Raw genomic sequence first — 24621 nt, 5'->3', positions numbered from 1 at the left:
GGAGGAGTGGAATAAAGACATGATGGCAATGTCAGAATGAATAATTCCTATTTGAAAGAATGAAGAGTTTCTTTGTTTGGTAGGGGAATTCTTTCCCCTGAACGATGGACTGGAGCCTCATATTAAAAGTGCTTCTGTCAGATGTCGACGGTAATACTTAAAATAGCTATTTCTGCCTTAATACTTCCAAAATGGTTTCAAGTCCAAGGGTTTAGTCAAAGCTCTGCACCGCGCTGAAGTGGGTTACATAATAGTAATCGACTCAGAGGATTCATTTATCAGTGAAACAGATGGTGATTAGTGGCAGCTTACTGTGCACTGCGCTGTTTAGTAATGTCAAACTTTCTATTATTGCATTCTGGCTAAGTGAATTTCACTGTATTAGAGGCGCAGAACCTGCACTGATGGCCCCCGGCTTCATTCGTCTTGCAGGAAAAGGCAGCAGGAGCTTGACAAGATGCGGAGAGAGGAAAGGTGCAGACAGACGGTGGGGAGATAAAGAGCAAAAGCAGGTGGGGGTGGGGTTGGGGCATCAGGTATTTACAGATGGATGATAACCTGGAGCCGTCTACATTATGATGCTCACAAATACAGATGGTTAAGACTTGACGTTTATGCTATTCACACACAGCCAGCGGATGTAGAACGTGTCTCGTACACGGGTTAAAATTCTGCTGAGGCGATGCTGACAGGGTGGAGCGTTGTGTTCCACGTCTGCAGCAGCAGCCCTGGTATTCAGAGACGATCGCTCGCTTCCTCACACTCTCGCCTCTGTTACCTTGGCAACATATTTTCTGCATGGAAATAGCATCCCTTGCTGTGCCCACTGCAAAACAAAGGTAGATTTAAAGGTTTAAATTGGTCTGAAAAGCCATTTAGGCCGGCAAGATGTGACCTGCTGAAGTGAAGTGACTTGTTCGGTTCTGCATGGTTTGGCAGCAAATTGGCCGTGGCATGAAGCGGTTAGAAGAGAAATTGTAATAGATACTGACAGGTATTCAGCATATGCAACAGTGGGCGGGGAGGACTTGTGGGTTTGTCTAAGTCTGGGAGGATTTAATGGACAGAGCAGCATCTGAACCGCTAAATTAAACGTAATATCAAAGAGAGTCATGAAGAAACCTACTTCACTTCAGCAGCGATTGAGCAGGTATTCCCTTGTTCTTGTTCCTTTATGAGTTTGACAGATGGAGTGGACCGGTTTCCAAGGGATCTAAACGGCTCTGGGGTTTGCCTCATGAGTAACTATACGACATCTGATAAGAGATGCCACAACAACTTCAACTGGAGGAGTAAGTGGCTCCACTTCTGTCTCTTCTGGAAGCAACAGCAACCGACAAGAACTTCAGCGCACTGCAACGCAACATGTCCTTTCAACTGAATGACCCTGGGTTGGCCGGTGAGGTGAACACAGGTTCATCCCTCCATCCATTTTCTGCAGCTTATTCCCTAATGGGGCTGTGCAAAAAGCAATGTTGAACTGCCAGGCTTTGTACACAACATGCCTCTCTCTCTGTCTCATCCCATTGGTTTACAGTCTCTGAGGAGGGGGACCAAGATGAGGGACAAAGTACTGCTCTGGTTAAACCTCAAACCTGAAAAAAGCGGACAAAAACTTCAACACTGCACCATGTTTCTCTGGGTTTTAAAAACAAAAAAACTCTTAAAAGGCGTGTGGCAACTCGCAACGCTTGCCATTCAGCGGACTGTTCAGTAAATATTAGTTGAGTTTGACCCACACTTTGGTGAAAAAACACAGACTCCTGGACAGCAAGAGTGGCTATGTGGTAATGTATCACGCTTAGTTTCATCGCACCCCTGTGTGTACAATTTGTTCTTGAGTAGTTTATGCAAAATATTATAGAAATAAATAAACACATCAATACAAACTACAGAGTTGGAGCCAGATGAGCAAATAAAGTAAATGAAATATTTAAATAACTTATGTAAATTATTTAACACATTTTACAAGGTGCTTTACACAACTGGATAATTTGTGACATAATATATTTGGCATTTCAACCCCCTTTCTGATGAAATATAAACAACAGATTCAAGTCAATTGAATTTACAAGTTGCTTCATTTCTATTTTGATACGCTTCTGAACGAAAAACACAGTAAAGTCAGTAATGTGCAGAGACATAAACAGAGAATGACTAGGAATTGTTCAAACTAGTGATGGGCAGATGAGGTATCATGAAACAGTACTGCAGAGTTGGTGAAACAGTGTCCTGGTTTTCAGAGGCCACTAGATGGCGCTCTTGGTAAAGAAATGATGCAGTTGTTCAAGTCCAAACATTTTACAGCAGACAGTGCCATCTGGTGGCCTCTGAAAACCAGGACACTGTGTCATGAAGCCTCATCTACTTTTCATTACATATGAGGCTTCATGAAACTGTGTCCTCATTATCGGAGTCCACTAGAAGGCACTCTCTTCTCCAAAAAACTCTGGCTTTCTACAACCATTGCAATGAAACCTCACATCATGATGAAACCAAGAGCGCCACCTACCGAGCTCTGAAAATGAGGACAGTGTTTCATGAAGCCTCACCAACCCAAGTGTGGTCATATCAACAAAATGTGAAAAAAAATAATTGATATAGACACTCGGAGCCTGGTCTGGAGTGACTTCAAAGATCAGAAAGAGCCGCGCGAATAAACGTCAGTAACTAAATATATGAAGAAACCAATTGAACTATAATTAAGAATCATCTTTTCGGGGGAGAAAAGGCGTCGATAAGAGGCAGAAATAATTAGAATTGTTTCATCTGGCTCCTTCAAGAGCGACATTGTACAATTCATCACAAACCCAATTTGGAAATAAAACACAAAGAGCTAAAGTAAAAATGTTCTCCGCTCTTCCAGTCTCTTTTCTGCATGTTGACTAAGCTTTGTGTCCGTCCGCAGAAAACTGGTGAGATGTCATGTTACTTTCCGCCCCCATGATTGAAGCAGCCATAACTCAGTCGCTCTCATGAAGCTAGATGAAATCTGTGCGCAGAGGTGATGCCTCACCTTCACCTTCACCTTCTTCTGCCACTTATCCGGGGTCGGGTTGCGGAGGCAGCATTCGGAGCAAGGAAGCCCAAACTTCCCGATCCGCACAAACCTCCTCCAGCTCGTTCCCAGTCCAGACCGGAGACATAGTCTCTCCAGCGAGTCCTGGGTCTTCCCCGGGGTCTCCTCCCGGTAGGACATGCCTGGAACACCTCCCCAGGGAGGCGTCCAGGGGGCATCCGGATCAGATGCCCGAGCCACCTCAGCTGGTTCCTCTCCATGTGGAGGAGCAGCGGCTGCACCTCGAGCTCCTCCCGGATGACCGAACTCCTCACCCTGTCTCTAAGGGTGCGCCCAGCCACCCTGCGGAGGAAACTCATCTCAGCCGCTTCTATCCGCGATCTCATCCTTTCGGTCATGACCCAAAGCTGGTGACCATAGGTGAGGGTGGGAACGTAGATCGATCGGTAAATCGAGAGCTTCGTCTTGTGACTCAGCTCCCTCTTCACCACGACGGTCCGATACAGCGACCGCATCACTGCTGCCGCTGCACCAACCCGTCTATCAATCTCACGCTCCCCTTCTCCTTCACTCGAGAACAAGACCCCAAGATACTTAAATTCCACCACTTGGGGCAAGAACTCTCCACCGACCCGGAGAGAGCAAACCACCTTATTAGTCGAGCACCATGGCCTCAGACTTGGAGGTGCTGATCCTCATCCCGGCCGCTTCACACTCGGCTGCAAACCGCCCCAGTGCATGCTGAAGGTCCCGGTCCGATGAGGCCAGCAGAACATCATCGTCCGCAAATAGCAGAGGTGAAATTCTGTGGTTCCTGAACCGGATCCCCTGGCTGCGCCTAGAAACTCAGTCCATAAAAGTGGTGGAGGTGACGCCGGAGCAGCACTTTTACAGAAGTCTATCTTCAGATTTAAGAGTAGCACGTCTCTGTCTCCCAGACTGCCTGAGTCTGATAATGCCTTGTTATCCTGCTGCCGGAGCAAGTGTGACACCAACTAATGAAAGCAAACCAGAACTGAGAAATAGTTGGCGCGAGCAGAGTCGGCACCGAATAACCCCTGACTTGACCAAGGCAGGCAGGGAAGCATCAAGGAGACAACAGGAATGCAGGTAAACACGGAGCCCAGGATTCAATCAGAATAGAAAAACACCACAAGTGCGTCGACTCCTGAGAGAGGGAAGCCGTAATGAAATAAGCATCTGAAAGAGAGCAGGTGTTGGAGGCTTGACAGACTTCAGCTGCATAACAAGTAGTGCATTCACTCTCCCTGCCTTTGTCAAGCAAACAACCAATCCTGTTAATATATACTCCCTCAGAAGAAAAACACAGAGCCCCGAGTGAAATCACGCCTGCACCAGCCTCTGGTTTCCCCGGCACTCTCTAATAAAGCCATATAGATCTGTCACTCCTTCTCACACACACACACACACACCAGTCAGAGTTGGTCTCAGGTAGAAGAAAACATGAACTTGTGTTGAATTTTAAGCAGCACGACTGAAAAAGAAAGATATCAAGAAGGATGGAAATCTATTTGATTCCGGAGCGGACTGCCTTTTATTTTGCTTTCTCTGAACACAGGAGCTTGTAAGGACTTTGAAGACCACTCAGGTCACGTAACAGCTCTGTGTCTGCTGTGGGGTGCAGCTGTGGATCAGCACCACTGAGAGCTCCCTAACCTGGGTCGGCAGGACACCTCACCCACCTGGTTTACATCCAGAACTTGGTCAACACAAACACAGTTTTTATTAGCTTCTAAGTGCCATGTAACATTTAGTTAGGTGATAGATTCATCTGCTATAATCTTTCTCTATGTCATGTATCTCAGAAGGAAGGAAACTCAGTGGGTAGCTGATCAAAATGAGCAGGCGATCCTGCTGTCACCTGAATGGACTTCACTTAGAATGGAATTCACTGAGCTCCCGCGAAGGAGTTGATGCAAACATTGCAAAAGCATCGAGTCTTTCAAGGTCTTGTGCTGGACAGACAGGATTTCAGATCAAGCTACAGGAGTGAAATCATCCATGAATGTCAAATGTTTTCTTTTCAACCACCTCTGTGGAATGCATTTTTCAAAGAAACCAGAATATATTTCTATATTGAACTTATCCAATGTATATTTGTTTAGCAATTGTGATTTTGATTTTATCATCACTTTATCCGCTATAACTTTAATGGTTTATATATATATATTTGTTTTGCCAATCATTCCGATTTGTGGATATGATTTCCTGTCATTATTTTGTCGTCGACTGGAGCGCTGTTTTTTTTCAGGACCTGACCTTTTCACCGATGAGCAAGTCTGGTGGCGTTGAGGGTGAAGCCTTGGTGGTGGCTCCTCTGAATAAAGAGTGGCATCTAGTGGATGAAATTGAGGACACGTTATCTTCAGCGCAAATATTCCATATTTAAAAAAATATATATATCAATATATGAATCACAAAATTCCTACCTAACAGATATTTGACAAACAAGTAGTTAGTTCTGATTCAACTTGAATTGGCAACAACAACAAATAATAATAATATAATATCAATGATAATAAGCCACACATTGGTCAGATAACAAATGAAGTATACAATATTTGCAATTATTTATTTGCTTAATAGCACGTAGTTTCTCAACTGAACATGCTCATTCCTGGTGTATTTCCAGCTCTAGCTTATATTAAAATGTTAAGTGATGCACGTATTGATGCACAGAAGAATAACACAAAGGAAAATACCTCCAGTTAAGAGTGGAGTAGGTAGCTTCACTGGGTAAGCTGAGAATGACGTTGTAACAAATGAAGACAGGACATCCAAGAAGCTGATGCAGCTTCTTGTAAGTCTGTTATCCCGAGTTAAAAATGTATGACACCCCAGACTGCTCAGTAGACTTGCAGAGTGTCCCAGAGAAAAGTGTGTTTTTCACTGACAAACAAAAAGGGAGCCAATATTTCTTAACAGCTGAAGGTTTCTGTCTGTGTAACGCCTTAGTTTGGCTTAAATAACTGTAGTTACTGAGCTAAGGAAGTGAAGAAAGGTCTCATGTAAAATACATCATGTTTGATAACGCCATTTATCGCTCCTCTATAGAATAACTATAATAAATGAAGAAAATAAATGAAGAAAAATAACCAAATTGAATGCCTTAATAGATGTGAACACGTCAACATTTAGCACTTTTATCTGGTAATAACTTCTTGAAAACATTGCTGTGGTCGAGACATCAGGGACCAATAGAAAAAAACTACAGTGGTAAATTTCACAATATTAAACTACAAGGAAAATATCAGTGTTGATGCTCTAACCCTTCAATTGTGTGCAGCAGGAAAAATAAAACCGTAGAAAAGACGCGTTATAAATCTACAGGGTTGGAATGAGCAATTTTATTGTGGGCAGTTGAGATACACGGGTGTGAACATCATTTAACTCAACGCTTGCCTAGACAAGCAAAGCAACTGGATGTCACTCATTTTTATTGTGTAACAACAGTTTAAAGTAAAGAGCAACTCAGAACTAAGGGTTTAACTGGTTAACACTGTAAATCACACCGCTATGTCTACAAGTTTCATTACAGCCATACGATACAAGTATACAAGGTTATTGTGAGGTTAGAGAAAAATACAACCAAGAGTGGAAATGCAAACATACAGCCGTTTTTAACCACGGCATGTGAAACAAACATGTCACACAAGGCTGGAGCCTTTGCTATCGTAGGTAGGTTTGATGGGGAAAAATAAACTCACAATGTTACCCAGAGGCAAGTGTACAATATGCACACTTGAGGAAAAATAAAATCTATGCCACAAAATAAAATACTAATAGACTGCTGCTTCTCTGCTCACTCTGGTAAAAATAAGTCTCTGGTGTTCATCCGTCTGTCGGCAGCTGCAGGGACACGAGTCGGCGCCGGCGAAGTCGATCCTCTTCCAAAAACGACAGCAAAATAAAGGGGACGCAGGCAAACAAGCTGATTCGCAGTGTTTTTAAAGTCTTCATCGATCTGATTATTATAAGAAATCAAAATAAGTCTTTCCAAAGTTTGTTTTTTTTTCCTTCTTGGTGTGTCTTGAGGCTGGTGCTTCTCATTGGTTGTTTTTGGCTTTGGCGTGTGTGAGAATATGAGACTTGAGGTTGGTTGACTGAGCGAATTTCTTATTGCAGCCGTCAAACGGGCAGACATAGGGTCGGTCTCCAGTGTGGATCCGCACGTGCGTGCGCAGGTTGAAGTCCAGAGAAAACCTTTTACCGCAGCCTTCGAAGGTGCACTGTGAAGAGCGGGGGGAGCACTGAGTTATGAACCACAGGATCAACGGAACTAGCAGACAGTGACAACTTCAAAGGCATTTTACTGATGGGATTTCAGGTTCAACTTTACATCGCAGCTGATGCAAATGCTAATGATAGGTAGCTGACGTATCATGAAACTGTGTCGTAATTTTCAGATGCCACAAGATGGCGCTCTTGGTTTAGAAATGATGTGAGGTCATATTGAGTCACACTTCACAGCAGACAGTGCCATCTGGTGGCCACTGAAAATCAGGTCACTTTCATGAAACCTCATCGACTCTTCAACACTGTGTCATGAAACCTCATCAACCCGTCAACTTGTCAAAGCATAACTTTCACTGGAGCGTTAAATCTCTTTCATCAGAGAAGGAGTTGAATTGTTTCTCCAACCATTAGTGTTAAAAAAGATGCAACAGTGTGGGGAAACTGACTTCAATAAACAGGATCTGGGATCACACACAAGACATGTATCTTTCACCACGTCAGGGACAAGGAGGCCGCTTATTTGGGGTAACATTGCCTGACGAAATCAAGCACTTCCTAAGTGCCAAACTGCTTGAGGTACAGAAAGGTAATCCTTTTATTATGATCAAAGGAACAACATGTCCTCTAATCAGGCATGTCAAGTTAAATTCTCACATTCCATCGGTGCGAGAACAAGCTGCCGAAACATTGTCTGCTACAGAGTCAATAATGTTGGGTTTAAAAATAATGGTCTACTGGAACACAGTGGAAACTGAGGCAGAAATAGATCTGCATTCTCTCGCACCCTAGGAGCACCAGCAGCATGACAATGATTTATTTATTTAAGTGATAAACCACCAGGAAGAAACTTCCTTCAAACAAGTACTTTTTCATCAGCTACTCTGCTCGAGGCGCATTATTATTCTAGACACGAACCTGGAAGGGTTTTTCTCCTGTGTGAACAAGTTGATGACGTTTGAGTTTCGAGCTCTCCACGAAGGCCTTGCCGCACTCTGCGCAGACGTGCACACGCGGCCCGTGAGTGTGGAGATGCTTCCTCATGGCTGAGTTATCCCTGAACATCTTTGTGCAGCCCTGAGGACAAAGAAACAGATGAGGCTGTTGTTCCAACAAGCAAGCACACATGTATCAAAGAGCAGCAGGAGGCAGGTATATTTGACCCTGGCATCACTCCTCCACATCAGCTCAAGGCAAACGGATCACGGTCTCATACTTCATTTTAAACAATGCACCAAGCACTTTAAGCATCACACGACCTGTCAACTAGCAATTCTGTGACCTGACAACCAGCCAGCAGGGGGCGCTTCACTTCAAAAGCGCCAGAAAATTCATTGAAGCCAAAAACACGATGAAAACAGAAAGAAAAAGGACGACCACGTGAAACGGACCCCTTCGCAAGTGCCTTCAATTTCGGTCCAATGTCAGAAATAAAAAGCACCAGCATTCTATCGTTGTAGCCACTAAGCATCATGAGTATAGAAAGGCTTTGATGAAGAATCCAGTACTTGAAAACAGTTTCAATTTGGCTGCTTTGTGGTTTTAAAGAGAATAATTAATAGACCGATGGCGTAACATCAGCGGGAAGCTACAGCTGCAACACATGACCACTAAAAATAAACCGTTTTGGGTTCACTTTAGAGGGGGATTTTTTTCCCACCACTTCTTGAAAATTCAAATCAAGGCAGCCGACAAAGAGAATTAAAATCTCCCCGCTCCGAGCCCACTGCAATTTTAGGCCAATTATTTACAACAAATACGGGAACTTGAGGTTCATGTTTATCCTGCATATATTCATTCAGAAATGAAGGCGAGAACAGCCGCACTCTTTCATTAGGCACGCTTCAGTCGACGGCGGTATCCCAGGTGGAAGAACAGATTTGGTGGGAACATGTTTTCAAGACAGTCAGCAGGGCCCAATAAATAATAAATGCAGAATAGAAAGGCCATTATTTCCAGCAAGACTGATAATCATGCTTTTTCACAAAGCAGTCGCCACCCACTCGAGCCAGATGCATGTTTAAAGGCTCTTAAATTATATCAGTGGAGTACGTTTATTCTCACAAAACACTCCATCAACCTCAAATCTTTTAACTGCTAGTTATCATGGACCTGCCAATTACCGTCCAGGGCGGAGCTACAGAAGTTGCAGGGAGAAGTAGAAAATATCGCCCCAATGATGGACAAAAACCTGGCGTGAACTAGTTCCTTAAAGCGACTTCCCATCATTATGTTTTTGGCCCCGAGTTAACAGAATCAAACGCTCTCGTGTTGAGGAATGTGTCTTGGAACACTCACTTTATGAGGGCACGCTATCGTCCGTGGAGCATCATCCTCTTTGACTTTCCTGGGTTTCATTCTGGTTTGAAAAAAGAAATGAAAGAAATGAATGAAAGTTCTTTTTTTCTTCTCATGCCAAAATGCTACAGGCGATGGATGAATCATCTCATGATAAATTGAATATAATAAGCTCACTACTGAGTGTGGGTTTTTTTCTGGAAAAAAAAAGATGACGGATCATGTCAAAAAAGGCAGTTGTGCACCGGGATACTCCTCACCTGGCGAACTCAGCCAGCTGTTTTGGGTCTGAGAGGTCGATTCCCGGGATTCCACCAGGGGGCAGCTTCTTTCCCGTCATGTACTCGGAGTAGTCCGGTGGAGAATTCTCCCCGACGATCTGCTCCTCCACCACAGACTCATGGTCGATGTCTTTAGAGTTATCTAGGAAATACATTACAGAACTGAACCGATAACAAACTGATGGGTCCTTTTAGAACTACAGGTGCTCGAATTTACACAATTGTAGCACAAGATCTGGTCCTCAATATATATTAAAAAAAATACACGTTATCACTATGAAGACGATTTGGTCCACTCAAATTTAAAAAATCACCTCGAAATGATCACTAATGTCTAGCTCTTTTTTAAGGGGGACAAACAAGGGATCAAATTCGTGTTCACGATTTAAGGCAGATGATGTTTGCTAGACAAATTGAAATGGCTCGGCAAACTCATTCTGATGCTCCAAGCCTGTTTCACAACGGCTCGAGCAAACATGAACTATGGTACTGTGTGTATACTCCTAAGTGTCTAAGGGTCGAACACAGACCGACTGCTTTAGGTATTCTGAAGAGATCAAGGTAAAATAGAATCTAAAATCTAATGTTAAGTTCAAATTTCAGGTTCTGGACAGAAAAAAAAACCTAAATATTAACCAACCGAGGGTAGTTTATACTATCTAAAATTGTTAGATTAAATTTAACAGGAAGCAAACTGTCAAAAAAACAAATGCTTCTACAGCATCTATAGTAGGATTTTACGATTACGTGTGGATCAACGCTGCGTATGACGACTACATATGTTGCACATGCAACAACGTGTGTATCGTGACAGTGACAGCAAGTTCACTCAAGCGCCCCGACTGGTTGAACACTGTCAATGTGTCACCCGCAGCTTACTCTGTTCATTATTGTCGCTTTACTGACTCATAAGCGATAAAACGACTCTCCATCAGACTAAAATATGCCAGAATTTGTATTTCCGAGTTCGAAAACACAGCTCTAGCGTAGCTCTGAGCGTCACATTTCCGCGGCCTGTGTCTGTCTCGCTAAGCACCGCCGCCATGTCTGGCCGGCCGCGACTATCGCCATTTTTTCGGGGCCGCCGCCATACTTGCTAGACTCGGGGAATATGGCGGCGCCCAACTAAAACATGGCCTCCCTTCAAAACAAAAACATTTCCTTAAGATTCCGAGTGGTTTTTTGAGTAAAATCACGAAAAAAAACGCATCTCTTTACACCGTATTGCAACGGTACATTCCAGGAACTAGTCTGGTGCAGCAGGACAACGCCCAGGCAACGAGGCCTCATGCACAACGGCTGTAACAGACAGATCCAACCGGGCTAACGTTACTCACCCGACGCCCACATAGTGACCGAAAATTCCCCTTCGAGAGTCTTTATTTGCACCTGCTTCTGTTCCCATTTCCTTCCACCGGCCTCGGCGCCGCTTAAATAGCTCTTTTTACCCGCTTTCTTCCCCCCGGAGCCGCCGGCTCGCTTCATCCGACCCATAGAGCTCTTCCCGGCCACAGTCACTAAAGTCTGTTCAATGTATTCGTCCTCCACACCGGGAGCCGGTACCGGGATGAGGATCTGGTCCTCGAACTCCCCGCCACCGCCGTCCGTGTGCAGGTCCGAGTCATCCCCGCCGACTACCTCCTCCCGGGTCTGGACAAGTATCACCTCCTGGTGGTGGTGGTGAATCGAGCTGGGGTCGTCCGTAACCAAAGGCTGAAGCGCAATCATGGGCTGCCCGTCTTCGTCGTCATCTTCATCGTCGTCGTCCCCGCCGACCACCGTGGTCTCTATCGTCTCCACCGGGATGGTTTCCACTTCTATTTCGTGAAGCTCCACGATCTCGGCCGGCATCTCCGAGCCGTCTGTCTCAATGTACAGCGTATCTCCGGATGCCATGTTGAATTCCGCCAGCTTGCCTCTCTCATTCACGCCGTGTTGTGCTCTTGTTTAGCCCCCACAAACACACACACACCCCCTGCTCTGTTCCAGCCTCCACTGCTCTCCCTCTTCTTCACCAACAACTCTGTCACTCAGTCCCACGCCAGATCTCGTCGCCCAGGTCGCTCCGGCATCAAACATCGCGAGACTTCGGTCTCGCCTTTCATCACCAGTTTCAATAACTATTTGTTTATTTCATTCATATATTTCCACAATTTTGTTTAATACAACGCATTTAACATTGTGGCAGAATTACATTTATAATAAATGCAACTACACATTTAGTAGCGCTTTACATCACGTGGTTTTTTTTTCATGTAAAAAAATGAAAAAGTAATTCGGTCAAGATACTGTCAATTAACTCGAATATAATGATATATATAGTAGGTAAATACTACGGAGAGTTTGGGTAAAGTACGCTAAGACGAATGAAACAAATATCTACACGTTAACGCCCTCAAGGTGTCACTGTTACATCATTACGACTTTATGATGTAATATTTATTCTGAAAATAATATTTAAACTATATGTCAGACAGAAACATATATCGACTCTTTTCTTCCTATTCAGAATAGTTGGTAATGTTTTGTCATCCTCATTCATTCTGTCTCTAAGTGTCTATCTTCACACATGGCATCCTTCTCATGAAATAAAAAAAAGTGATCATATTCACATGTAAAGATCACACAAAACTTCAGTAGAGAAACATGACACAAAAACATTTGGGTAAGATTTGGTTCACAGTTTTATTTGAATGCATTTTAAACTCAGTGCGTTACTCTTTGTGGTCAAATCAGGAAGCACTTTTTAACAAAAGTAGAATGAAATGAACAATATTTTTTTTTGCAGCCAATAAACATTTTATTAACACCATCACAAACACGCATGTGTTTCATTTATTTTTTTTATTTTCTTCATAATTGCAGATTTACATTAACCCCCCTCTGATTTTAGCTGGTTGTGTTTTTGCTACTCGTGGTGTGTCGGCAAAGAGGATAAAAATCTTTCAACACACTGCTGAAAATATAACATGAACAGGAATGATTTTCTGTTGAAAAAAACCCCAATATAAAATATAATAATAATAATCAACATCCTATTATCATTTGCTAGTGATCACCAGTGTACGCACTAGACTACTAAAACTCACATAAAAGTACACTGAAGATCTAGAGAATGATAAAAAAGGATGAGATAAATATTAGTAATCTTTTAAAGAGTTAGTCAAGGTTGTGGAAAATAACAAAACAAATGAAGTACTTTTATGCTTTCCTTTGGGTTGAAGGACAAACAGGGTCAGACACAGAGAATCAGAGGAGTCTTAGTGAGAGTGCAGTTGACTCACAACCTCCCTCAAAAAAAAAAGACATTACACAGAAATGTCTGAAGTGACAGCAACATGTCTTGTTGCTTCAAAACCTCAGCAGAACACGATGAGTGGATGTCACAGTTTGGGCCTCCGGTCCTGACTCCCCGTTTCATCCTCCTCCTCGGGGCTACAGCAGCTGCTGCAGGGCATTGGTGGTTCAGGTCAAGTGTGGGGCAGGCGGGGGGGGGAAGAGGGTCCCGCAGGATTATGTCGTGCTAACTCGACTCAATTCGTGTCTAATGGCTGCACAGTGAAGAAACAAGAGGTTTAGTTGCCTAATCAAACCACATTTCATGATCCATTTAAGATCAGATGCTGTCGAAACACTTGAGGCGATTTTTAAAACAATAACAGTTCTTTGAGCTGATCATCTGACTGGGAAAAATCGACTTCCCGAAACAGTTTTGGTTGATGTACAGTATTCGGTGCTCAGAGTTTTGCGACTACAGTGCAGCCTAGTGGGCAAAAGCCTGAACAGCAATAGCTTACAAGACTGAAAATGTCTGTGTTGCAAACATACCATCAATGATTTCCTCCTTCACTCTGTGCAATTCGCGGAATACTTCATCCAGGATTTCCTGATGTCACACACACACAGACGGGAATATGGCATCAGTTTGGCGTAGTAGTTACAGCTCTCGGCAATTGTGCGGTTTGTGCTACCTGTTTCATTCTGTCCATGTCAGGCGAGTCGGCGTCGCTGGAGCCTGCTGCTGGCCGGACCCTGCGTTGGGAGGGGACACAGACCAGCATGTCGCGATGCCTTCATACACACATTTAAACACTTTGGTTCTCACCTGGAGGCCATCGACCTGTCTGCTGAGTTTGCTCTGTCCCAAGCTTTTTTAGCGCCATCTAGGAAACAATAATAATAATAAAAAAAACATTAAAAACTGGCTAGACAGTGCAGCCATTGTTCAGAATTATGCTGACTTTCCAGAGCTTGGTCTAGCAGCTTTTCTCGTCCTTTTGCTAGTGTTGATTTTCCTTTGTTTGAAACCAGGATGTGTTTACAAAGCACTTCTCTGGCCCCTGACTCCAGGGATTCTTGTTGCAGGTGGTGAGAGACAGGTGTCAGATCCCAATGAGGGCTGAGATCCAGATAGGGAAGTTGTGACTTTGGCTGTTTCTACCTGCTGTAATTCGAGACTCCATTGTGAGTCACCTGGGAACCCAGCCCAAGGATGCGCCATGAAATTCCCAGAGGGGCCACATGGTGAGCCAAGCCTGTGGTGCGCGGCCGTAAAATGAATAATAATAATATAACATCAGATAAAACCGTTATACAAGATATATATATATATATATATATATATATATATATATATATAAATGAGTATACAAACACACAATGTGAAAAAGAACAGACTTTCAACCACCTGCTGTGGAGCCATGCTGGGACAAAATGAAGATGGAAACTAGCGAAATCTAATACTCGATGTTTGGTTTTCATACTGTCATTAAAATGGGTTTAATGTATTTAAAGATACTTGTACTTGGACTGAAATTGAAATTTGTGACTGATGATTCGAGTGCTTTAACAGAGGGAATGATCTCCTCACCGGTGGAGTTCTGTCCGCTGCGGTTACCAGGAGAGTTAGCATCATCCTGCAGAGGAGAATCATCAAAGTTGTCAGATACTTTGAGTATGATGTATAAATAGCACACTAGCATTCTGTCGTCTGAATATATTTGGCTGGATCACTCACATTTTGACTGTCCTCTGGTTTCTCTGATGCTGCTTTCCTTCTGGGAGCAAGAAGAAGCCTGAAGTGAGAACTAAACATCTCTGTGTGTCGTAACTCACTAATCCCGATAACAAACACGGACCGCACATTGATTTGAGTTCAATTACGTCTCATGAGGGAGGCAGATATTGACGCTCTGAGATGTGTGTGGTTTCCCACAGAGTTTGATCTGACCTTCGAGCCAGCAGCGCGTTCATCTCCTCCATCAATCCCCCGCTTCCTCCGCTGGTCCGGTTGGCATCGTTTTTGGTGCTGGAGGAGCTGTCTTCAGGCTGGAGGGACAAGCAGGCGACGCCTGTGAGCGAGGCCACTTCACTCTGACAAATCACTGGGGTCGACTGATGGGCCAAACCGGTCCCACAAATCAAGGTGACACCCCTCTTGGGTCACGATCACAAACTAGTTCTCATTCAAGGATGCATGCTATTATTAGATACGGCTGGAACTCACTCTTTGAACGCGCCGCAGCTTGGCTCCTGCTATCATCGCAGCCAGTCCAGTCGGGGCAGGGGCCTCGTCGGCCGGGGCGCCCCCCACTGGCAGCGGTGGAGGAAGAGGAGGCTGAGGTGCGGCAGCTGAAGGTGGTGGTGGTCCTGGAGGAGGTGGAGGAGGGGGAGGCCCACCACCCATGTTCATAGGAGGAGGAATTACAGGGGGCGCTACTGAGAGCACAGCAGGATGGCCTTGGAAAGGAGAACCTAGAGGGGTATGGGTGTTTTTAATTCTCCACAATGGATGAGTCATCTGGGCGTGTACCTGAGTTTGATGACCGCCGCTCTCGCTCCATTTGCACCTGCATCTGCTGCTGCTGCTGCTCCATCATCTGCCTGGAAGGACCAAGCATCACACTGCTACAACATTTTTGACATATTAAAATAGTGTTCTGTTTGATGCAGTTGTGTTCAGCACTTGTGTGTTTGTCGCTCCTGTCTTAATAAATCGGCTCCACTGCACTTCCAGGATTTTGTTTGGGCAAAGGCGCTTCTTAATTCTGTCTGATGGGATGTTGGCATCGCCATAAAAGCAGCTTTGATTGAGTAGCTTAGAGAATTCACACATTTCTTCTTGTCTTTACGTTGTAATTTTGATCTTTATGAGCGCTCTGACTTCCCTGATAGAGGCATATATATGTCACTGCTCTGGAGAGATGGAACAAACAATGCTCCTGGACAGGAAGTGGAATTTTCCAGCTGTGCGTTTGGTGTGGAGAAGCGCTTAGACAGCAACCTCCTGGACTGCAGACCGGCGCGCACACAGCAGGAGCAACACTCAGCAGAAAGCTCAACCAAATTAATTTGGGTCCAACCTCCAGCTCAAATTCTCCCCTCACAATCACCGCCGTAATCCGACGTGTCAGAGGGCAGCAGACATGGGATCAGATTGAATTGTAGCTGCGCATCGTAACTGAATTTTTGAGCCCTGGCATTTGCTATCTGGAAGAAAAGTGATATTCTCCTTGTGATAGCCTCCATATAACCCTCTCTAGATGGGTCTTTTTGAGGTGCATTTCTGTGGTCTGTCTAGAGATATTGTTTAGTGCCTGCCTCAAATATAAGCTCCCAATTCCTCCCTCAATGTTATTTGCAGACCAGATCAAACACGGTCAAAAGGCTTGTGTGCAACTTCTCCCTTGACAGCAGCAGCACCAGTTAACCTCAAAAGATGGCGCCACAAGTGAGAAAAAATGCTCTGTGTGTAACTAGAGTGACTCTGTTGGAGTAGTATTCTTCGACATTCTTCTTTATATGCTGCGATACTGATGCGTCTTCTTATAGATGGCCTGGATGTTTGAGCTCCATCTCCATGTGCACACTTTATAATGGTGAAAATAAAGTATATTGTAAAGTGTAGATTGAGTTTTCTAAATTAAAATAACATTTAAAATCAGGCTTTTCCAAACAGACAGGAAAAATGGGACTCAGGTTGACGTTTTTCATTGTTACATTTATTTATTCTTGTCATGTGACCAGCTATTGTTAAAAAAAACAAGCTCAAGCTAGACATCCTGATCCCTTTATAAAACGCAACATATACAGTAATCGAACCAGCAAATGAAATCATTTTATTGTTGTCTGAACTCCGCTACTGCCACCTGCTGGCCGACAGAGCACTTCACAGTCGAACATATTCAACACGAATTCTATAGATAAAATCCATGTAGCTTGGTGGAGCACGCACAAAGAAGGCCCTTTAGTATAATGACTTATGAAAGTCATATTTTCAAAATATCTTCTGACATTTAGATGATGAACATCGGAATCGGCTGTTGCAGAAAGAGCAGGCCACTTCAAATGTCACAAATCATGCTGGAGGCTTCTAGTTCAGAATAATGTTCTGTTTCATAACCAGCTACATGCTGTTGTAAATATTAGAGCAGCAAGGGGCTCTAACGGAAAGGAGAAGGGAGACAAGTAAATCAAAGTCACTGCTGCGTTCACCCACGTTCACAGAGAGTTCACTGCTTTTAGAATATCTCTGAGCCATATTGTCAACTTGCACTCAAGATGTCCAGTAAACAACGTGGTGAGCTCGACTAAATGACAAAAGCCCATAAAAGTTTTCGTTGCTTTGCTGTTCTTCTCTTAAAAGTCAGACAGCAAGATAGACTTTGATCTATATTCAAAAGATTTTGAAGCCTTCTTCGTGAATCTCTCACCCTATTCTGGCGTTTGTTGTCACTCGTGTGCACACAGGTTGATGTTTGTTTTCAAGAGTGGAAGGACAGATATTGAAACCACCGCCTCACCTTGCTCTCTGAACTTCAATCTCTTCTGAAGTCGGCCCGTTTTGGACTTGCCGCTGGACAACTGGACCTTCACAGGTAAACCATAAGACAGAACAAGTGTAATTACACAAACTGAAATGGACTGTAAGGCACAATAGCAGAGGACAGTTTGGACCATAGGAAACATTAGTGATGGATGGATGAGGTATCATGAAACAGTATTGCAAAGTTGATGAAACAGTGTCCCAACATTGAGAGGCCACCGGATGGCACTCTTGCTTAAGAAATGATCTGAGGTTTCATTGAATTGGTTGTTTAAGTCCAAACATTTTACAGCAGACAGTGCCATCTAGTGGCCTCTGAAAATCAGGACACTGTTTCATGAAACCTCATCACCAATAAACATGTGCTTGCTTCCTTGCTTCAGGTAAGGATTAAAGAAAACATTTTATTGCACGTGCTCTTTTATAGCCGATGCATATCATGAAATGTTTTTTAGGTTAAGCGTCGTAGACAAGCTCGCCGGATCCACCAAGACCAATGACTGACCAAACTGAATGCAGAAAGCATGTCATTTTTTTCAAAATAAATCAACTGAAACATTAAAAGCCACCACCTGCCATGATAGAGAACATGCTGCGGCTTATTTAGAACGCTCCACATGCATTACATGAACACTGTACATGTAACACAGTAAGTCAGTGCCTGCTCCCAGATCCTCTGAGGGAAGGGTTGGAGATACGGAAGGTCCTCTCCTCACTTCTGATATGATATAAGCAACACAGATCTCTCATTGTAATCGCGTTGGCAACATGAGATCAGTGGATGAAGCGGGAGATAGTGAATATAATTAAGACGTGACAAGATGAAGATGAAAGCATGTCAGGCGGAGAGATTACGCTCCAATCCTGGTGAATCATCGTGTTTCTCACACTCCCGCTCACCAACACTCATCTGCCTTCTTCCCTCCAGGTCTCAGGGAAACATTTGGGATTAATGCTGCATTCCACTTTGGAGGAGTCGACTCCACTCAATACCTCACTATTCATTTAGGTATATTTATTGTTTACACCTTATGTCTTTCTGTGTTTAAAAATGAACCAAAAAATAAGAATATTACACTTCATCGAATCTCCTTTTAATCTCTATTATTAATTTAGCCACAAATTATTTTAAAATCAATTTATATTTTAGTCTCTACTGTGTCTGTTTCACTGCGAAATAAACATGAAATTAATTCATAATATTGAGTTCCGTCATACTGTATTTAATTCCCCTTTTTAATGCTCAGAATGAACATTTAAATTCAATTGTACATGTATTTCTCACACATTGCCATATCTTCTATCATCTAATCAATACATTTTGAAGGATAGCTTTTTTTATTTTATCCCCAATGATGCCATATATTTGCATACAAAAGCCACATTTCATTATATAATAAGTGCTAGTTTCATGGTTTAACTTTCACCATAGAATACAAGGAGAATAGCTTTCAGTTACTGCAGATATTTATACACAAACATATCAGGATTTAATGATTAAACAAGTGTCCTTTCGCTGTATATTGAGCTATTATTAAATGATGCTTCATCACGGTTCAGGAGCCCTGCTGGATCGACTCCTGGCTCAGAGGCGATCCCCTCTGGTGCTCACACCTCTGACGGCGGTGACTGTGTGCCGAGTTGATAACGGACACCGATGATCAAATAACAACATGCCCAACATCACAGAGCACAACAACAGAGGGCACCCCTGTCTCCCATCTGATCCACTGTTTAATCCAGGACCCACACCAGAACGGACACATGGAGACTAACAAACACGCAGGGATCACTGTGCTCCTGGTGATTCGACTCTATCCACATCAAAGCTGCTCAACACAAGCTGATCCACTCAAAGTCATAGTGACAGGAAATGGGTTCATTCGCCACATGCAATGAAGCTTTACTTGCCGCATTATTAACTTTAAACTAGTTTATTTTGTCAACACTCATATATCAAATCAGAGATGCTAGACATCCATGATACATCCCAAATTATGTAAAATATTATTTATTATTACATTTTTTTTTTAATTACTAAACAATTAATTCGCTGAAGTAATGGGGTAAATATACAATTTTTTAAAAAGTATGTATTTGAAATAACAAGAGGGCAAACCGGGGTCAACAACAACAACAAATTCAGAAAATATATCGACAAAGTAGCATATAGTGACACGAGTCTGTCCCACAACTCCTCCAAAACCTATAATTCACAATTTAGCAACAGGAAACAATTTTAACTTATGTCACTTAGCTCAAACATCACTATCACAAACAGTAATTGACTCAAACCCAAATGAAAATTATGTTAAATAGACCATACATTTGCGACACTCATGGAAAAGGTGGACCTACATGACATGCCGAAGAAGAGGAAGCGACCGTAGCAGACACACAGACACTGACAGAACCATTCCCAGCGGACCATCTCTCGCCTTCACATGCCTTTTGCCTGCTTCCTCTCCACCACAGCCTCACCTGCAAACCTCCCTTCCTCCACCCGACCACAGACGGGATCATCTGTCATCTTCTTGTAACACACACTTCAGGCAGCAGCAGCAGCGAAACGTCTATGGGTTATGTTTCAATAGGCTCAGTTTGATGGCGACTTCATCTGCAGCCAGTGAGACTCACAATATTCTGGTTATGTTTACTTCAAGGGGGGGAAATAAATGTTGAAATTGAAAGCTAAATTACATGAAATGTGTTTTAAGTTAAACTACACAATACATTGGTTTCTCCTGAAGTGAACACGCCAATGAGGTCAACATCAGGATACAGTAGTTTTTCACTGATGTGCCTTTTCACTGCTCTTCTTGCTGACTGCCTCCTCAAGTGTTTGACTTCAGTCTGTGTTGCTGACGTTTGAAAAACAGCACCACATCTGTACTCAGAGTTGAATCGTAAGAGGCTGCTGCTGCTGGAGACAGTAAATGTCACTCTCACTCCATCATTCACCTGCTACAACTGTCACTGACATCACACACCAGCTTCACTCTTGACACTCAAATGACATTTCTGTAACAGGAATGAGTCTACAGTCGCCGCACGTCTGCTTTAGTAATTCACAGCTTGTCCGGTGGTTCCTCGAATGTCCACCAGGGGGTGTGAGATTCCAAGTTCAGAAATGCCAAACTGAGCTGTAAATCAAATCTGAGAAACCAAGGTTAAGTTTGGGGTCAACTCATTCTTTGAATGGAAGAATAAAAAAATCAAATTAAAATTAATATATAATACCTTTAATTTTCTACTGAAAGTGTGATCATAATGGTTTACTTTTGGTCTGTTCTTTTGTTAGGATTACAACTGGCAAATTATAAGTCTCCTGTTTTTCTGTTTGTTGTTGTTTAGTTTGTTTGGGATGGTTTGGTTTCTGGCGAGAGGCTGGGGTAAGCACTACAGCAATGTGAGGTCCCCACAATGATGGAGATACATGTGTGTGCGTGTCTGTTTGTTTTTATTATACCTTATAATATGAAACAGCTAAAGCTGAGCAGAGACGACTGAAATCCATTTCCTCTCTGGTGTAAGTCCAGAAGAGAAAGTGATTCCCCACACTGAGAAGGAAGTGAGGAAACATGTGGATGCATTAGTGGCCTCCTGCTGCACTTTCAATTCATTATTGATTTGGAATATATTCTGAAGGGGCTATATTTAGACACCACAGCGTTAACAAACCACTCTTTCTTGCTAAAAGATGTCAAATGTTAAAAGCAATTGAATTGAAAATGTGCTGGAGGAAAACCTCCACACACCACAAAGACACGTAACCAGGTACATGTGCCACCCTTTGACCAATAAAGGAGGTACCCTGGTGCTTTAGGATCACTGTGCAGCAGGCAGGTCATTAAACAGAATGAGGCGCTCCACAAAGCGCTGACAAAGGACCGATCACACCGTGCTCCCTGCAGTGGCGACCACAACACAAGAGGAGCAAAATGCTGATGGTGTGTACGCTATAATGGACATGAGAACACGGCGCATCGGTGAGTGGTAGCACAGCACACCTCCATCCTGAGCACTCAGCACATTGAGGGCGAAGAGCATGGCGTTGGAGAAGGTGGTGGCCTCCTCCTTGCTGGCAAAGTTGAGACCATAGACCTGTCTGGCGTCCCTCCACTGGTGGAAGGTCGGAGTGGCCTGGTTGTATTTGAGACCCTTCACTATGGAGTAGTTAATGACCACCTGGGAAGAACAAAGATCGAAAAACAATTTGGTTTGAGAGGAAACAAAAATCCTGAATAATGATTCTCTATAGCAGTGGTAGTACTACTAGTAGTAGTAAATGTAGTCGTAGTAGTAGCATGTTGATATTTGATATGCTCCAAAAAGTATGTAATTAAATAAACGTAGAGCAATAATAAGTGAAATTCACAGAATGAGCTGCTTGGCAGAGGTCTGCACCACAATGTTTTCTAGCAGTAATGATTTGAACATGTTGAAAAGGTGGACAAGTTTTCATTCCATTTGTTTGGGCGCAGTAGGGGATGAATGTAACCACGAACTATTGATAATAAAATAAAGTATGTCATATTTAAAATGATGAACCATAGTATAATATTGACCTCTGTCTCTTCCTTGCGTTCCTATGGTCGTCCAGTGGCGTCTGAGATAACTAAGGAAGTGAAGTGCTATTTGCAAGCAACTTTTGGTTGTATATGTTATGATGAACTGCTGGGTCGATGAGGTTTCATGACACAGTATTTAGGGGTTAATGAGGCTTCATGAAACAGAGCCCTGATTTTCATAGGCCACTATCTGCTATAAAATGTTCAATGAAACTATGCATCATTTCTAAACCAAGAGGAACACCTCCAGTAAGGCACCAAAGCAAGATCTGGAGTGTTTCATCAATCTTACAATACTGTTTCATGATACGTCATCAACCCATCACTATTATGACATGTGTTTTTATGAAGTATGTAAAAATACATTTGCGGGAGCTTTGAATTCTGAAGTTTGTTTCTTACCTGCTGGTCCTGCAGTTTGACACCCACCACTCGGAAGGTGTTGTTGGCAGTGTTGTGGTAGATGTTGATGCGGCTGAATCCCTGTTGTCCTGGCTTGATGGGCACCCACTTCTTACTGGTGTCGTCGTAGACCATGACTGAGGCCCGCGCCTGGCAGATGCTTTGCTCACTGTCATGGAAACAAACACATTTTATTAGTCAGAGAAGGGACAAAACACCTGTTCGGACTATTCACTATTGCATGGCACCATCATTACAAACTGGATTTGAAATCTTTTGACTTTTTGTCCTTTATTTTGATTCCACACAGGTTTTCTGGATTTCCTCAGAGCCGCTACAAGGTCTCACTTAGTTCTAATCTAGTGTAACGCTAATCCAAATGTAATCAAGCGCGTCTTCAGCATATGTTGATGTTTTTAACAGGGGTGTTGCATGTCTGCATCAGTGTCACTTTCCTCTGACTCTCAGTCTCACAGACATACAACCATCATGAGTGTTTCACAGCTACATGCTGAATCACAACACTGTAGAAACAGAGCAAATCTGAGGGACTTACACGCAGAATAATGGAAGAACACAGAGGAGGATCAGGGAAACAATTTTGACTTGCAAATGAGATTAACAAGAAGAGTCCCATCTGTGTCTCTGCCGTCCTGCCAAGCTAAAATGAGTGGATCAACCCCTGAGGGCCGTGGAAAGAGCTGCGTCAGAGAAGAAAGCAGGGAAAGTGTGGGCTTGCAAAATATCATGAAAGAAACGCTTCACACATCAGGAGGGGAATTATGTAAATTCTGCAGCGCTGTAAAAACACTCTTCCCTTATGCATGCTGGCGCAGTAATAGAGTAATTTGCTCTCTTTATTACAGTCTCATTATCACCTATTACCGTTCTATCTCACAAAGCACTTGTTCATGGACTACGTATCCGATAAAAAGGTTCTGATATCTATGTGGATACAACATTATTTGCCACCTTTGGATGAATATAAATTGGGGAATCTGTGTCCAAAGGAACATATATCAGAGGGACAGCACATATCAGGTGTATAGGAGTGAGTAAGGGAGGCTAGAATGAGACGGTTTGGACATGAACAGAGGAGAGGAAGATGGAGGAAGATGATCCTCTGTGAACACCCCTGAAGGGAGAAACCGGAAGAGAAAGAAGAGCCACATTTATAGAATTTGAAATAATATATATTATCATTAATTATTATTGTATTTATGATTATTTTGATTTGCCTTTTTCCGTTCAACTATTTGTTTGTTTCACTGGATGTTTGATTGTACTGGATAATATGTCAGAAAATTGAATAAAATTACGTTATACTTTTTTTCATTGTAGCGTGTCCTTTCATTGTGTTAATCAACAATTTAGATGCGAAGAACTTGTCATGTTGTTCAGCTAATATTTAAAACATAAAGTACAAAATATAGTCACACTTATATACTTTCTATTCTCCAGTATTTTGCCTGCTTTACTTTTCTTTTCTTTCTTTTTAAAATAAATTTCGTTACATTATTATTACAGTAATCTGCCGCAATCCCTCTTTATATATAAAATTTGAAATACATTATTTCATCATTTTTACTGCAGCCTAAGGCCTAATTTATCACATGGATGAGATGCGCTGTACGGTATCTGGTAGTGATAGGTTGAAGAGGCTTCATGAAACAGTGTCCTGATTTTCAAGGGCCACCAGATGGCACTGTCTGCTGTAAAATGCTTGGACTAAAACAACTAATTCAATGTAAACTAACATCATGTCTAAACCAGGAGCGCCATCTAGTGGCCTCTGAAAATTAGGACACTGTTTGATCAACCCAGCAATACTGTTTCATGATGCCTCATCTACCCATCACTAGTATACGTGGCGCACCACTGGCGGTTGAAGGTGAAACGGTTTGCCTGAAGCTAGACCACAAATCTCCCTCCGCCACAATGCCAACATGCCTTCGGATGGCACCTGTTTAT

The 24621-nt window shown here is 42.9% G+C and overlaps 2 protein-coding genes across 5 annotated transcripts in view; both read right to left on the bottom strand.

Annotated features, from left to right (window-relative positions):
- Positions 1 to 6356: 6356 nt before the first annotated feature.
- On the bottom strand, positions 6357 to 11895 carry yy1b (YY1 transcription factor b). 2 transcript variants are annotated; one of them, XM_053887643.1, is made up of 5 exons: positions 11190 to 11895; positions 9832 to 9994; positions 9572 to 9632; positions 8192 to 8350; positions 6357 to 7269 (listed from the first exon to the last, which is right to left on the bottom strand). In XM_053887643.1, the coding sequence occupies exons 1-5, from the start codon at positions 11746 to 11748 to the stop codon at positions 7087 to 7089; spliced, it is 1125 nt and encodes a 374-aa protein (XP_053743618.1). In that variant the 5' UTR covers positions 11749 to 11895; the 3' UTR covers positions 6357 to 7086. The 2 variants fall into 2 exon arrangements, with proteins under 2 accessions (XP_053743618.1, XP_053743619.1); XM_053887644.1 differs by having other exon boundaries at positions 9832 to 9982; positions 11190 to 11892.
- A 623-nt stretch (positions 11896 to 12518) lies between these two features.
- evlb (Enah/Vasp-like b) overlaps positions 12519 to 24621 on the bottom strand; it is a 33448-nt gene continuing 21345 nt past the window's right edge. For 2 of the 3 annotated variants that reach the window (XM_053843666.1, XM_053843664.1), the window contains exons 2-13: positions 22651 to 22819; positions 21688 to 21865; positions 17655 to 17721; positions 15665 to 15735; positions 15359 to 15606; positions 15083 to 15180; positions 14870 to 14909; positions 14723 to 14768; positions 13958 to 14015; positions 13824 to 13884; positions 13681 to 13738; positions 12519 to 13403 (exon numbers count right to left, since the gene is read on the bottom strand). In XM_053843666.1, the coding sequence (XP_053699641.1) occupies positions 13366 to 13403; positions 13681 to 13738; positions 13824 to 13884; positions 13958 to 14015; positions 14723 to 14768; positions 14870 to 14909; positions 15083 to 15180; positions 15359 to 15606; positions 15665 to 15735; positions 17655 to 17721; positions 21688 to 21865; positions 22651 to 22819 (1132 nt within the window). In that variant the 3' untranslated portion in view covers positions 12519 to 13365. The remainder of the gene's footprint in view (positions 13404 to 13680; positions 13739 to 13823; positions 13885 to 13957; positions 14016 to 14722; positions 14769 to 14869; positions 14910 to 15082; positions 15181 to 15358; positions 15607 to 15664; positions 15736 to 17654; positions 17722 to 21687; positions 21866 to 22650; positions 22820 to 24621) is intronic. The other variant, XM_053843665.1, reaches the window with a different exon arrangement.

The sequence above is a fragment of the Synchiropus splendidus genome, chromosome 15, assembly GCF_027744825.2.
Source record: "Synchiropus splendidus isolate RoL2022-P1 chromosome 15, RoL_Sspl_1.0, whole genome shotgun sequence".
Classification (NCBI taxonomy): Eukaryota; Metazoa; Chordata; class Actinopteri; order Syngnathiformes; family Callionymidae; genus Synchiropus; species Synchiropus splendidus.
Note: the sequence above shows the minus strand (reverse complement) of the source record. Positions and strands in the feature narration are given on the sequence as shown.